Source organism: Scylla paramamosain, chromosome 37 (genome assembly GCF_035594125.1).
Source record: "Scylla paramamosain isolate STU-SP2022 chromosome 37, ASM3559412v1, whole genome shotgun sequence".
In the NCBI taxonomy this organism is placed as follows: domain Eukaryota; kingdom Metazoa; phylum Arthropoda; class Malacostraca; order Decapoda; family Portunidae; genus Scylla; species Scylla paramamosain.
Genome location: NC_087187.1, coordinates 5497501 through 5512500, shown reverse-complemented (window position 1 = coordinate 5512500; position 15000 = coordinate 5497501). Strand labels below are relative to the sequence as shown.

Here is a 15000-nt window from a genome sequence, read left to right as displayed (position 1 = left end):
TTCCACACATTCAATATATATTTTTCTTCTTTTCTTCGTATCCTTCTTTTCTTCCTCATCTCCACTCCTTTTTTTTATTTCCTCTCCAAATCTATACACCGATCCTCCTTCCAATCCTCCTCCGCCTCCTCCTCCTCCTCCTCCTCCTCCTCCTCCTCCTCCTCCTCCTCCTTGTCTTTCTATTCCTTTTTTTCGTTCCCTCTCTCTCTCTCTCTCTCTCTCTCTCTCTCTCTCTCTCTCTCTCTCTCTCTCTCTCTCTCTCTCTCTCTCTCTCTCTCTCCACCCCCTTCTTTGTTTTCTCTCTCCCCCACCTTAAAAATATGCTCTCCTTCCATCTCATCCCCCTCACCCCCTCCCTTTCCTCGCCCTTCCTCCCCCCCCCGCCTTGCCGCTCCCCGCAGGTCTGAAGGCTCTCCACGCCCTTACCAGCGGCCGCCCACACCAGCTGCGGGCGGACATGGAAGACTGGGAAGGAAATGCAGCGTGGGCGTCCTACTCCTTCTTCTCGTGAGTGTGTGTGTGTGTGTGTGTGTGTGTGTGTGTGTGTGTGTGTGTCGTTATCCTATCCCTTTATCTGCTTTTATCTAACTTAATCTCCTGTGTGTGTGTGTGTGTGTGTGTGTGTGTGTGTGTGTGTGTGTGTGTGTGTGTGTGTGTGTTATGTCACCTTATTTATTTTTATTCAACTTAATCTTCTCAGTGTTAGGCAAGTATTGGGTAATATTGAAATAACATTAACGTTTTCATCGGAAGGCTAGGTTAGGTTAGTTAGGTTAAGTTAGGTTGGGTCAAGTTAGTTAGGTTAGGTTAATTTTGGTTAGGTTAGGTTAAGTTAGGTTAATTTTGGTTAGGTTAGGTTAAGTTAGGTTAATTTTGGTTAGGTTAGGTTAAGTTAAGTTAGGTTATGTTAGGTTAGGTTAGGTTAATTTTGGTTAGGTTAGGTTAGGTTAGGTTAGGTTAGGTTAATTTTGGTTAGGTTAGGTTAGGTTAGGTTAGGTTATGTTAGGTTAGGTTAGGTTAATTTTGGTTAGGTTAGGTTAGGTTAGGTTGGGTCAAGTTAGGTTAGGTTAGGTTAATTTTGGTTAGGTTAGGTTAGGTTAGGTTGGGTTATGTTAGGTTAGGTTAGGTTAATTTTGGTTAGGTTAGGTTAGGTTAATTTTGGTTAGGTTAGGTTAGGTTAATTTTGGTTAGGTTAGGTTAGGTTAATTTTGGTTAGATTAGTGACGAGAAGTAAACATTTAGCGCCTGGAAGTTAAGAGGTTAATTAAGATTATTTCCATTTTTCTGAAAACTTTTGCTATAACTAACTATACTTTAACTAGACTAGACTTTAATTGAACCAGTCGTTTAGATGACCTCGTAGATTGGAAGAAGACAAAATTAACCTCCTATTCTCAATTTTCCTTTCCGTATGTCAGTGCAAACCATTTCTCCAGTGGTGTGAATGTTGACGAAGGACAAGCACACCACTTCAAAGTTGAGAGCATAAAGGGGAGATTCAATAAGCCAGCAGGTCTACACGCGGCAGCCTCTGTATGAAATATCTGTACCCACATCCACCTGTCATCCCTGTCCATAAATTTAATCTTCTTTTAGAGTTCCTATCGACTCGGCATTAACAACCTGATTACTGAGTCCATTCCAGTTATCCACCAGTCTATTTCAGAATCAATTTCTTTCTGTCTCCTTTTGAAATCGAGTTTTATCAGGCTTGAAGTTAGCAGTGGTGTGTGTGTGTGTGTGTGTGTGTGTGTGTGTGTGTGTGTGTGTGTGTGTGTGTGTGTGTGTGTGTGTGTGTGCGTGTAGCTGAAGTATACACGGCTTGAGTTACGCTGTTTTATCTGTGTTGTATATTCTCATTCAGTCTTCCCTTCATCTGATGCACACCTTGCCTCCATCACCTCATCCTCTGGTGCAATGATCTTCAGCCTTTGCCAAGTCCGTGCATCTTTCAGAGAGCCTTTGAAAAATTCATGGACTCTTGCGTCTTGGACAGTTAATTACGAAAGAATTACATGAATATTTGAGATTTTCTTTAGTTTTAAGACTGAAAATATATAAGTAAAAGTATTAGAACTCTATTCTAAGCATTGGAAATAGTTATTCGGTCCTAAATAATTGCTATAGAGTGCTAAATGTATAGTGAAACAAAATGGCACAACTTAAACACATGAGGAGTGAGTTGCGTCTGGGTGCAACGTACTAATAAAATACATAAATTTGCAATGATTTAATCAGAATTCAAATTAATTTCTTACATTAACTTCCTAAAACACCTTTACGTACTGAGCACTCTTATGCACCCATCATTTCCAGGCACCCTTTGAAAAAAAAAAAAAAAAAATCGTGTATCTTGAAACGCACCATTGACCCAGGTTACTTCTCAGTGCTTCCTTCAGTCACTCCCCTCGCCTTCATTCACACACCTTACCCATTCTCCTCGCCTTCAGTCACTCCCCTCGCCTTCATTCACACACCTTACCCATTCTCCTCGCCTTCAGTCACTCTTCTCGCCTTCATTCACACACCTTACCCATTCTCCTCGCCTTCAGTCACTCCCCTCGCCTTCATTCACACACCTTACCCATTCTCCTCGCCTTCAGTCACTCCCCTCGCCTTCATTCACACACCTTACCCATTCTCCTCGCCTTCAGTCACTTTAGTCTTCCCTTCAGTCACACTTCTTATCAATTCTCCTTGCCTTTAGTCACTCTCCTCGCCTTCAGTCACTCTCCTCGCTTTCAGTCACACTCCTTAGCCTTTCCCCTCGCCATCAGTCACTCTCGTCGCCTTCAGCCTCACTCTTTACGAGTATCTATTCTCACCTTCAGTCACTCTCCTCGTCTTACTCTCCTTATCGTGTTTCACCTCACCTCCCCTCTCCCTCTCCCAAGGCCAATAAAGTAGTCTAGTTTATTGACCTTGCTCCTCCCCTGCCTCTGGTAACGCGGCCGTGTCCTGCAGGGTGTCTGGCGAGGAGGACAAGTACCGCCTCAAGGTGTCTGGCTACACGGGCACTGCCGGGGACAGCCTGAGACACTCCCACCTGCAGATGTTCTCCACGGTGGACAGCGACAATGACCAGGAGAATTGTGAGTGTGTGTGTGTGTGTGTGTGTGTGTGTGTGTGTGTGTGTGTGTTGTTGTTTTATCGTGATTATTTTGGACCGTATTTTTTGTCTCTACTACTGTACTTTTTTTTTTTTTATTTCTTCTATTTAGGATTTTGCACCTCTCATTGCTTCAAAGTATCATTAAGAAATATATGTGCTTTACAGTGTATCTATGTTTGTGGTCACTATAAACCGTATATCTATCTATCTTCCTATCTATCTATCTATCTATCTATCTATCTCTCTCTCTGTGTGTGTGTGTGTGTGTGTGTGTGTGTGTGTGTGTGTGTGTGTGTGGAGGGCAGTCAAGAGTATTAAAATGGGGAGAGGAGATTACGTTAAATTGCTGATCTCGAACAAAAAAAAAGGATAATAATTATAGGAAAAATGGACTTTCGGATGGGTACATTCACTTGAGAGAGAGAGAGAGAGAGAGAGAGAGAGAGAGAGAGAGAGAGAGAGAGAGAGAGAGAGAGAGAAGAGATTGTTTACGTATATTTCAAGAAACTTATTATTTTTTTTCTCCAACTCTTTTCTCCCTTCTCTCTTTTGTCCAGTTCATCTCCTCCTCCTTTTATTCTTTTTCTATTTACATCGTCTTCCTCCCTCCTTCCCTCCCTTCTTCTCCTCTTCCTCCTCCTCCTTCTCCATCCTCACCATCATCCTTATTGGCTCATCATCTCACTATCCTTCATCACACGATACCTAACACAATCATGTCCTTCTCTCTCATCCTTTAATCTTCTCAGTAATCTCTCTCTCTCTCTCTCTCTCTCTCTCTCTCTCTCTCTCTCTCTCTCTCTCTCTCTCTCTCTCTCTCGGATCCGTACTCTCTCATCTTCTCTTCTGAACCAGATTTAACAAGGTCTAGTGGATTGTTATTGGTGCTTTCAAGGGTGCTTTCGTCATTCAAGTCACAGTTTAATAGCAATTCTGCAGCATCAGTGAGAAAAACACCCATAAAACGCCGAATACTCATCTGTGGCGCTTTGAAATTAGTGCCTGTGAGAGTTTGAGGCTTTTCAAAATACGTGGTTCTTCCTTGGTTCTCTCGCTGCTTCGGTGATAACACAGCACTTCACCAATCTGGGACTGTAGTCTTTTGATATTTCAGTGGCTTACCTTCACAATTTCCAGCAGATTGTAGTGGGAGTTATTGAGGCTTTTCAGAGATGTTTTGATGGCTCTACACTTCCGACAGGCGCTATTAGTTTTTTTTTTTTTTTTTTTTTTTTGTGATTCCAGTGATAGCTGAAAATAATGTTCTGAACTTTTAACAGGCTTTAGTGGAAGCTATATGAGTTTTCAAAGGATTTTTTTTTTTTTTGTGATTCCAGTGAGGGTTTAACAAATATTTTAGACTTTTAACAGGCTCTAGTGGGAGGTGGTGGGGTTTTCGAGTGTGTTTCCGTGATTCCAGTGACAGTTTCGCGATGAGTTTTACAGCTTTAACTGGCTTTAGTGGAAGTGATTGAGTTTTCAGCGGTGCTTCCATGATTCCAGTGACAGTTTAACGGGGAATCTGTACCTTCAACAGCCTTTAATGGAAGTTATTATCGTTTTCAGTGGCTCCTCCATGATTCCAGTGACCACCACCACCACCACCACCACCACTACCACTATAACAACAACAGCAGCAGGAGCGGTAGGCAGTAGTACATGATTACGTGTCTGTGTTCCAGGGGGCAGCTGCGCGAGAGGTCGAGGCGGCGGCGGGTGGTGGTGGGGCCGCTGTGCCTGCACGCAGCCGACGGGGCAGTACCGGAGGGGCAGGTACCAGGGGCCTGAGCGCGGCGTGACCTGGTGGCACTGGAAAGATTCAAACTACTCCCTCAAGTCCCTGGTACTCAAGTTTCGGCCGCTGGAGTGATGGAGTAGCGACGACAAACCGAAGGAGTGATCACGGAGGAGGAGGAGTAGGAGGAGGAGGAGAAGGAGGAGGAGGAGGAGGAGGAGGAGGAGGAGGAGGGGTTATATGGGAGGTCTAGAGGGAGTGTGATGATGGCGCCCCCTCTCCCCAGTGTCCCTTCAGGCTTAAGGCGCCCCCTTCTCCCTCCAACCCCAAGGAGTGGACTAGTGGTGAGCACAGTGCAAGTTTAGGGGTGCCTGTGTGTGTGTGTGTGTGTGTGTGTGTGTGTGTGTGTGTGTGTGGCAAACGTTGCGTGGTGTTGATGTGCTAACGTTTCTTGTTTGCGTGCAGTGTGTGTGTGTGTGTGTGTGTGTGTGTGTGTGTGTGTGTGTGTGTGTGTGTGTGTGTGTGTGTGTGTGTGTGTGTGTGTGTGAGTATCTGCGTATGAGAGAGAGAGAGAGAGAGAGAGAGAGAGAGAGAGAGAGAGAGAGAGAGAGAGAGAGAGAGAGAGAGAGAGAGAGAGATAACATAATCTAATCCCACCACTACTACTACTAATACCATCATCACCACCACCACCACTTCTACCACCACCACCACCACCACCACAACCACTACCACCACCACCATCGCCACCACCATCACTACCACTACCACCACCACCACTTCCTCTCCTCATGTTCACATCCCCAAAATAACTCGGTTTGTCGTCGTTATTGCCACCACTCACGTGCGCACACAGACACACACACACACACACACACACACACACACACACACACACACACACACACACACACACACACGCACACGTTACGGGCTTCCACAGTAACCACATTAAAAACACTCATGGAAAGTGCTAACAACACACACACACACACACACACACACACACACACACACAAACAAACAAACAAACAATACAAAATAAGATAATTGACCACTAAAAATATACATATAACAGGAAGAAAAAAAAGAAAAAAATCATTAATGCATTACTAAACCGAAAGTCAAAGGTGAAATTTCTCATAGTGATGTTAATAAGAATTATGTTGTTTTCAAGGCTGAGAATTGGCTCAAAAACCAATGAGAAAAGGAAAATCAAGGTGAAAATAATACAACTGTCAAAATATTTCATTCTTAAATTGAATACAAAAATAATTAAACCTAAGGAGAAAATTAGAATGATGAAACAAGTAATAATAATAATAATAATAATAATAATAATAATAATAATAATAATAATAATAATAATAAAAGAAATGATAGTACACTAATGGAAGCAGATGCATAGAATCACTACTATTATATAAGTCTTAAGGTAATTATATTTTTGTAATATATTTTTTTTTTGTGTCGTAATGTAAGCTATTTATCGCACGCACCACAACACTGCTTTGTTGTGCCGCAGCCCTGGTCGCAGCAGGGGTCTTTGGGAGCGTCCCTGGAGGGGGTCTTCTGGGGGCCTTCCTTGGGGATGCTTCTGGAACTCTTTTAGATCCTGTTGGGGTCCTTCTGGGATCCTACAGAAATCCTATTGAAGGATCTTTCTGGGTCTTGTAGGGGTTGTTTCCAGAGATCCTATTAGGGGTCAAAGGTCATTCTGGGGTTCCGTTTAAAGTCCCATTGGCCCTTTCGTAATCCTGTTAGGCTCTCATTGAGTGTTCCTCTGTGGTCGTGTTGGACCCTACTGAGGACCTTTATTGGGATTTGTAGGGTCCTGGTGAGGTCCCATGAAGGTCCTTCTTTGGGACTTTAGGGAGTTTTTGGAGGTCATTCTAGGATCCAACTGGAAACCTATTTGAGCCCTATTTGGATCATGGTAGGTCCTATTGAAGGTCCTTTTGGAGGTCCCTGCAGGGGCTCAATGTGCGGTTCCTCATGGGATGTTCTATCGCGGTCCTACTTAGGAAATCTTGGGGATCCTAATATCAGTTTCCTGTGGGGGGTCTTCCTAGGGATCTCATTGGGGCATTCTCAGGATCTTATTGGCAATCTAGTAAGATCCTCTTGAAGGACTTTTGGAGAACATTGTAGAGGTCCTCCTGGGGATCATATTTGGGGTCATTCTGGAAGTCATCTTAAGGTTGTTCTTTAAATCCTTAAGAGATTGCATTGAGGATAAATTTGGGTTCCTATTAAAGGGTCCTATCAGTGTGATTCTGGGAGTCCTTTCGTTGTCCCACTGGGGTCGTCCTGGGTCCCATCAGGGTCGTTCTGGGGGTCTCTGGGATCCCTGATGCAAGCCATTATAGCAAAGTGCGTCACTGGCGTCCCGGTGACCAGCAACTCCTGTGTTCACTTCATTATGCACTTGCGTGACGCCACCATCACCTGCACTACTCGTGTGTGTGTGTGTGTGTGTGTGTGTGTGTGTGTGTGTGTGTGTGTGTGTGTGTGACGGAGGTATATGCACTAATATTTCTTTCTTGTTTACATTGTCTCTTTTATTGCCATCTTTTTGCTTCTTCTCTTCCCTTCTTGTCCCTGCCATCGTTTTCTTTTCTCATTTTATCTTTATGATCTATTTTTCCCGTGGTCTGCATTTTGTGTTTTGCTCCTTTTCTTTTGTCTTCTGTTTTCTTTCTTTTTTCTTCTTTTCATGTCATCGTCTTTTTAAATTTTTTTTTTCCTGTTGTTGCATAACGACGCAGAGAGAGAGAGAGAGAGAGAGAGAGAGAGAGAGAGAGAGAGAGAGAGAGAGAGAGAGAGAGAGAAGGGAAGGAAAGCCCTGAACTTTTCTTTCTTTCAACATCTTTTCATATTAACAAACAGAACCGGAATTCAGTTTTTGACGGTGAAGCGGCACACCCACAAAATGACTGGGGGCGTTTGCTGGGAAGATCAATTCACCACAAGGCGTTCATCCTCTTCCCGGTGGTTTAGGCGCGGTGGTTCTGTGCTTCCCCGAGTACAAGTATTGACTAAACCGCAAACTGAACCGCAAACAGCGTGTCCTTAAGAGCTCACTTCATCAAGCGCGTTCATTACTGATTGTGTGGATTTTTTTCCTGTTTCTTGTCGACGTAGATGAAGTAAACAGTGAATCATTAGTCAGTGCGATCAAACTTACAGATAAAGGCATATGTAATAACAGAACACAAGATCAAAGTGAGAGTCCCGGTTTTGTTCTCAACGCAGATGAAGTAAAGAGTTGAATGACTTGGCAAAGCGATAAAATTCATGTATAAAAACAAATCTGATGGAAGTATGGAGGACTAAAGTGACTGAATGAATGAACGAGTGAGTTAACATGGGTAGATAGACTGATAGGTGGATAGATATGCCAAATTCAACAACCCTCTTCCTTCTTTCCATCACGTAGACATTACTCTTCTGGTCCTTCTCCAACTCCCGGTGAAGAGAAACACACACACACACACACACACACACTGTAATGGCGTTTGTAATCTCTACCTCTATAATATCTCCAAGGGGTAACATTTTCTGTTATTATTTATTATTATTTTAACACCGAGGGAGTTAGGTGAGGTTAGGCTGGGTTAGGCTAGGTTACCCGCGAGCACCAGTAGAACACGGTAACAAGAAAACAGTCATAAAAATTAATAGTCGCTCGTTACGTTCTCTTCTTCCTTCATCTGTCTGTACTTCTCTTTATACGAGTACATGTTACTGTAAAGAGCTCTAGCAAAACACGAGGACAACATTCATTCACGAAAACTAGTAATCATTCGTTGTTTTCTTCTCCCTTCATCTGTCTCTACTTCTCTTTAAACGAGTACATGTTACTGTAGAGAGCGCCAGCAAAACACGAGAACAAAAATCACTCATTCGCGAAAACTAGTGATCATTCGTTACGTTTTCTTCTTCCTTCATCTTCCTCCTTGCCTCTGTTTATGTACACACGCGCATCACTCCCGCGCATCCACCATCACCAGCGGCAGCGGTGGCACGCATACACATACAAACACGGCTCACGGAGGGTTGCGTCACGGTGTTCCGGTCATTACTAGTGTTATTACTAGTGCCCCAGCAGGTCCTTGTGTTTTCTTCATGTGTCCATCTATCATGTGCTCGTGGCGTTACATCTGTTGGTGCATCAGCCACCATAGAGCAGCGGTAGTGGTCCTGTGCAGGTATGGAAGTGTCTGTGTTGGGAGGAGGTCCGTGATTCGGCGTCTTACCTCCACGACTTCCAACAGGCCCTAGTGGGAGTTTGCGGGAATTTAAAGGATGTTTTCATGATTCTAGTGTTAGTTCAATAAAGATTCTTCAGCTTTAACAGATTTTAGCGTGAGTTCTTGCGGTTTTTAAAGGCGTTTTCATGATTTTGGTGATAGTTCGATAAGGACAGTACTCTTTGAAAGCGCTCTAGTGAAAGTTATTGAGGTTTTCATGGGTGATTTTATGATCTTAGTGATAGTTTAATAAGTACTCTATACACTGAACATACTCTAATAGAAGTTATGGAATATTGAACATACTCTAATAGTAGTTATTGAAGATTTCAAAGATATTCTCATGATTCTAGTGATATTTTAAGGATTCTACGCTTTGAACACGCTGTAGTGGAGGTTACTGAGATTTTAAGGATGTTTCCATGACGTGATAGTTTAACAGCGACCTTTTATTTTTATTAACAAACTCTAGTGGGAGTTATTGAGATTTTCCTGTGTTTCACAATTTTAGTGAAATGTAACAGGCTCTTGAAGGAGTTTATTGAAAATTTGAGGGTGCTTTTATGATTCAATGCACCATCATTGAAAAAAAAAAATGATAAAACCCGACTTATCATTTCTGTGGCCTTTGAAAATGGCCCTGGCGAGAAAACGAGCGTTTCATAACACGAGTTTTAAGTATTCAAAAACTAGTTCAGTGATCTTTGACGCTTCGTGGCACACGAGTTCGAATCCTCTTTTTCGGCGAGGGACGAAAGCAATTATAGACAGAATTGGTGCTAACTGATCTTTCTATAAATTAAATACCCTAGTTAGAATCTAGAGGTGTTTTGCTATTAGAAATTCCCTTTAAATGATAAGAAAGAGGGAAAAGTAGGAAACAAAATGAGAGAGAGAGAGAGAGAGAGAGAGAGAGAGAGAGAGAGAGAGAGAGAGAGAGAGAGAGAGAGAGTTACTGTAAGTTTCAGCCCATGAAGTGAACAAGTGTTGTACTAAAAGTTTATTATTGATTATTATTAATTAGTGTGTGTGTGTGTGTGTGTGTGTCCCATTCGGAGTTTTAGCCAAGTCTATTGTAGCGTCGTCGTCGTCGTCGTGGTCGGCGTCGTTCTGTAGTGCTGAGGTGTGCGCGGCGTGATGTAACACCCGACTGAACGAACCACCGAAAAGCGAACCACCAATCTTTGCTTCGAAGGAAGAACTGGGCGCAGATTTGCCGTGTTTCACGTGCCGCCACTCCACTAAATCTCGCACACTACCCGCACCTCCAGCAGCGCCGCATGTGTCACTTCCGCAACACTCCCTCCATACACGAGTAAAGGAGTTATATTCGCGGGGTTAAGTCGGGATCAGTCCGAAGGGAAACTTCGTTTCCAGAACAAAGAAAAAAGAAAGAAAAAAAAAAAATCACCGCACAAACGTATAGTGTATGTACACGTATAAACAATGTGTAAGTAATAAATATTACTTAGCTTTGAAAGCAGCAGGATACACGATGAGGTATCGGTAGTGACAATGTCGATATGTTGTGTGGTTACCCGCCACTCATGATGGCGGTCACTGTCTTCTCTTAAGAAGCCTTTCTATATTCGACAACCATGGCCTCTATTGGTTTCTCCTCTTCCTCCTCTCTAAGAACGCAGTGCCACGGACGCTGCACCTAATACTGGCCACTCTAACCACGACGTGTTTGTTGTGCTGCAGTGAGTGCGGCGTCTGTCAGCGAGTGGTAATTCACCATGAGCACGCGGGACGGTCGTATGTGATGGCACTCTTGGATTTAGTTCCACATACTTGTTGCAGCAGTGGCTGACGTGCGGCGATGCTGGAGGTCGCGTGACACCTGCTTTAGTCGGCGCCGCATTGGTTCACACACGCAACACCTGCATCAGGTGCACAAAGACAGCACTCGGCGAGAAAAATAAGATTCAAGTGTTTATTCTCCTCCTGCAGCGGTCGTGGATCACCAGGAGCGAGGTGATCGGGCTCGGCACTCTTTGTTCAGCTGAGGATTTCCTGCACCTGGCCTTGTCATGGTTTCGATTCCCTTCTGTGCAAATTCCGGCGCGAAAAGACTACGGCGGTTACTGACAGGGACTGGCCGCGTGAGAGTGCCGCGATACAGTGCCGCCGCGACACACAAACTGCTGAAAACGCGGCAATTTTGCTCCCATTTTTCGCTGGCGTGGAGCCGCCACGCCTCGACGCGCCGGGAAACACTTACGGGCGCCGCTGAACGAGAAGTGGCGGACCGAATCACCGAATCGTACTTACGTATATTGAGTGGCGTCTATTATTTTGAGGCAAACTTTACACATTACGGAGAGAAATATAGAAACAGAAAGTGTCGTACCAAAGAGATAGTTTTGTATGAAATATAATCTCTGTTTTAGCGAAATATATAATATATAATACAGATATATCAGATATTTTCGGTAGTATATACGTATATGTAAGTGTTGAATAATGTGTATGTTTGTAAATGTATATGTTGAGAGTCGTTCATGGTGCGGGCGAGGGGTGGGCGTGTGGTGGGCGGCGGGAGCGGGCTGCTGGCGTGGGTGGCGGGAGGAGGGTCGCCGCTGTGGTCGTTCTTGGTGCTGAGGGCAGGTGCTACTGAGGGAGGGAGTCGAACTGGTGGTGTGTGTAGGTTAGGTTAGCGTGTGTGTGTACTGCCAGGCCGCGGGGAGACCCACTGGTGTGTGTACGCCTGTTTTGTTTTTCTCTCAGTTCATCAATATTTCTAGTTACTACTACTACTACTACTACTACTACTACTACTACTACTACTATTACACTGATACTACTACTCCTACTACTTTTATCGTTGTTATCATTATTATTATTATTGTTATTATTATTATTATTATTTATTTTTTTTGGCGGTGACGAAAGGATGGCTGGATTGAAGTATAAAATATAAGGTCGCTAGGAATGGTTGTTGTGGTATAGTTACTCTTAGTCAAATTTCACTCTCCTTTCGTTCTTCCCCAAAGTCACAAGACATAACTTCGTCTTTCAAAAGTTTCAATATGCTTAAGAGAAGATGCATTCCCGGCTCCTAGATGTTGAGTTGGCGAGTGTGTGGCAGTAATGGAGCCAGCTGAGGACACGAGACACGATAACACTCCTGCTGACTTTTTTTCTTTTTCTTTTTACATGTAAGGGTGGCACTGGTCGAGAGCAACAAAAGGAACGAAATAAAAGACCTATTGAAGTGCCAGAAAAGTCAAAATCATTCAAAATTAGAGTATGTGTCTTGAGATCTCACTCTTCAAAGAAATGCTGTCATTCACGCATTGATTATTTGACGTATTCTTTCCTGTCTTGCCTTGACTCGTGCGGCAAACTGATTTATTCCTACCAAAACCATAATTGAATACGTATACCAGTCAGCGAGCGAGTGAAAGCGTCAGTCAGCGGCAGCGTTACCCGGCAGCGTTACCGTGTCCCGCGTCCTCAGCTGGCTTGATTACTGTGGCAGAGTTAGCGGCACAGGGTTTAGTTACTCCTACACGTTATTCTCGCACTTCCAAACAAAACAGAGAAGCCAAAGCAATGTATATTTAAATGTTAAGTGTTACAAACTTGAATGTCTATGTATCAGGAGAAAAACTAACAAAGAGGAGAGAGAGAGAGAGAGAGAGAGAGAGAGAGAGAGAGAGAGAGAGAGAGAGAGAGAGAGAGAGAGAGAGAGAGAGAGAGAACCTATTTATTTTTATAGAAAGACTGTTGAGTAAAAAAAGTATATAAATGGAAAGTTTTATTTACGAGTAACTTACAGTAGGTCACGTAAATTTAGGTTAAGTTAGGTTAGGTTAGGTTAGGTTAGGTTTAGAGAGATTAGTGGTGAGGGGGGAGTACGTGAGTTGGGGAGAGTTCATAGGTGAGGGGAATGTACGAGGCCTGGGGAGTGTACGTGGGTGAGGGGAGTGTGCGAGGGCTGGGGAGTGTGCGAGGGTTGGCTGCGGGGTGACAGACTCTGGGAGGGAGGGAGAATCTAGTGATAATGCAGATGAAGAAACACTTTTCTTCCTTGTCATTGTGCTATTGTAGATACTAGATGTTTAATGTGTGTGTGTGTGTCTGTGTGTGTGTGTGTGTGTGTGTGTGTGTGTGTGTGCATGCGTGCGTGCGTGCGTGTGTGTGTGTGTGTGTGTGTGTGTGTGTGTGTGTGTGTGTGTGTGTGTGTGTGTGTGTGTGTCGTTAGGTGTAAGTCAGTCAGTGTGTGTCGTCCCAAGGGGACCATGAGGCGGAGGAGGAGAAGAGGAAGACTCAATGAGTGAACACTGCCACACGCGTGCAGTAGTGGATGGCAACAGTACTAGTGACTGGTAACTGATGCTAATAACCACAGTCGTCGCAGGCTGAGCTGATCTGCCCCTTACATCCTATCCCACCCCCACCCCTCCATCGGCAGTGACTGGTGCACTTCTAATGCTCTGGCCAATTGTTGATATATATATATATATATATATATATATATATATATATATATATATATATATATATATATATATATATATATATATATATATATATATATTCAGTCAACTTATCAATTATCCTTCCCGTAAACTGATTTTCGAAAACATCAATAGAAAAAACAATGATGATATGAAGGCAAAAACACTTCAGAAAATGATATCATTTGGTATTACTCTCAGCCACACAGGCGTGGCGCGTGGCCACAGCTCGTGGACGTGTTCAGGTTAAGGATATTATGTTGTTTTCACATTTTTGTTTCTATTACCTTTGGTTTCGTATCGATATTTTCGAAAATCAGCTAATCAACAACGTGATTGAAAAGTCATGAAAAGGTGGTGAAGTGGCAGGAGCATCAGGGGAACACCAATCAGCGCCGCGGAAAGAAGGGGAGGAGGGGCGGGGGGCTGGGCTTCTAGATCAGCTTGGGTCACTGAGGCCACTGATGCTGATACCATGTAGGCACCACAGGTGATGATTGTTACTGATAGTGATAACAATAACGGTAATAATAATAATAATAATAATAATAATAATAATAATAATAATAATAATAATAATAATAATAATAGTAATAATAATAATAATAATGAAAAGAAGAATGGTATCAAGTGATAGTAATAATAATAATAGTGCATATATTATAAAATACATGAATATTTAATTACTACAAAGAGTAAAGCAACACAACAATATAGGATCAAAATTATTTGAAAAAAAAGAAAATAAAGAGAAAATAAGATGAAGAAGAAAGGAATAAAAAAACAAGTAAAATGCGAGTTTTAGAAAATAAATGAAAAATGATAAGAAAAAAAAATAATGAAAATAATACACGTGGAAAAAAATGAAAAAAAGAAAGAAAATGGAATAAAAAGAAGACACAGGAAACTTTAATCAAGTAAAACTGGAAATAAAGAAGTTCCGATAAAAAAAAGATAAAGCTTAATAATAATAATAATAATAATAATAATAATAATAATAATAATAATAATAATAATAAGGCAATGAGTATAGATAGTAGAAGTAGTAGTATTAGTAATAGTAATAGCAGTAGTAGTCATAGAAGAAGGAAAATAAGAGGAATGCAATGTCGCTGTTGCAAGACGCACGCGTTCTCCACAACTGCCACCAATGTAATAAATAACACAACAAAACAGTAATAGGATATAATCTTGTCCAACACTGCCAGTTCTTAGTGATGATGATTATAAAGGACCACGATACGTACTGCAGGCGTGACTATAACTAATGCCAGTACGAAAATAAATGCACCTTTTTTTTCCCCCATTCCCTTCCCTTTAGTGTGCATCGCCGTCACCACCACCACTACCACCACCACTACTACTACTACTACTACAGGTTCATAGTAACGCCATCTGTTTTTCTTATTGTGTACTAATCTTTGAACTGGATCA

The 15000-nt window shown here is 42.6% G+C and overlaps 1 protein-coding gene across 1 annotated transcript in view; it reads left to right on the top strand.

The window, feature by feature from the left end:
* The window catches only part of LOC135091419 (fibroleukin-like), a 21389-nt gene that overhangs the window by 4254 nt on the left and 2135 nt on the right, over nucleotides 1-15000 (top strand). Inside the window, exons 3-5 of the mRNA XM_063989060.1 lie at nucleotides 402-507; nucleotides 2965-3092; nucleotides 4795-15000. The exon at nucleotides 4795-15000 is cut by the window's right edge and continues 2135 nt beyond it. Coding sequence (XP_063845130.1) covers nucleotides 402-507; nucleotides 2965-3092; nucleotides 4795-4982 — 422 coding nt within the window. The 3' untranslated portion in view covers nucleotides 4983-15000. The remainder of the gene's footprint in view (nucleotides 1-401; nucleotides 508-2964; nucleotides 3093-4794) is intronic.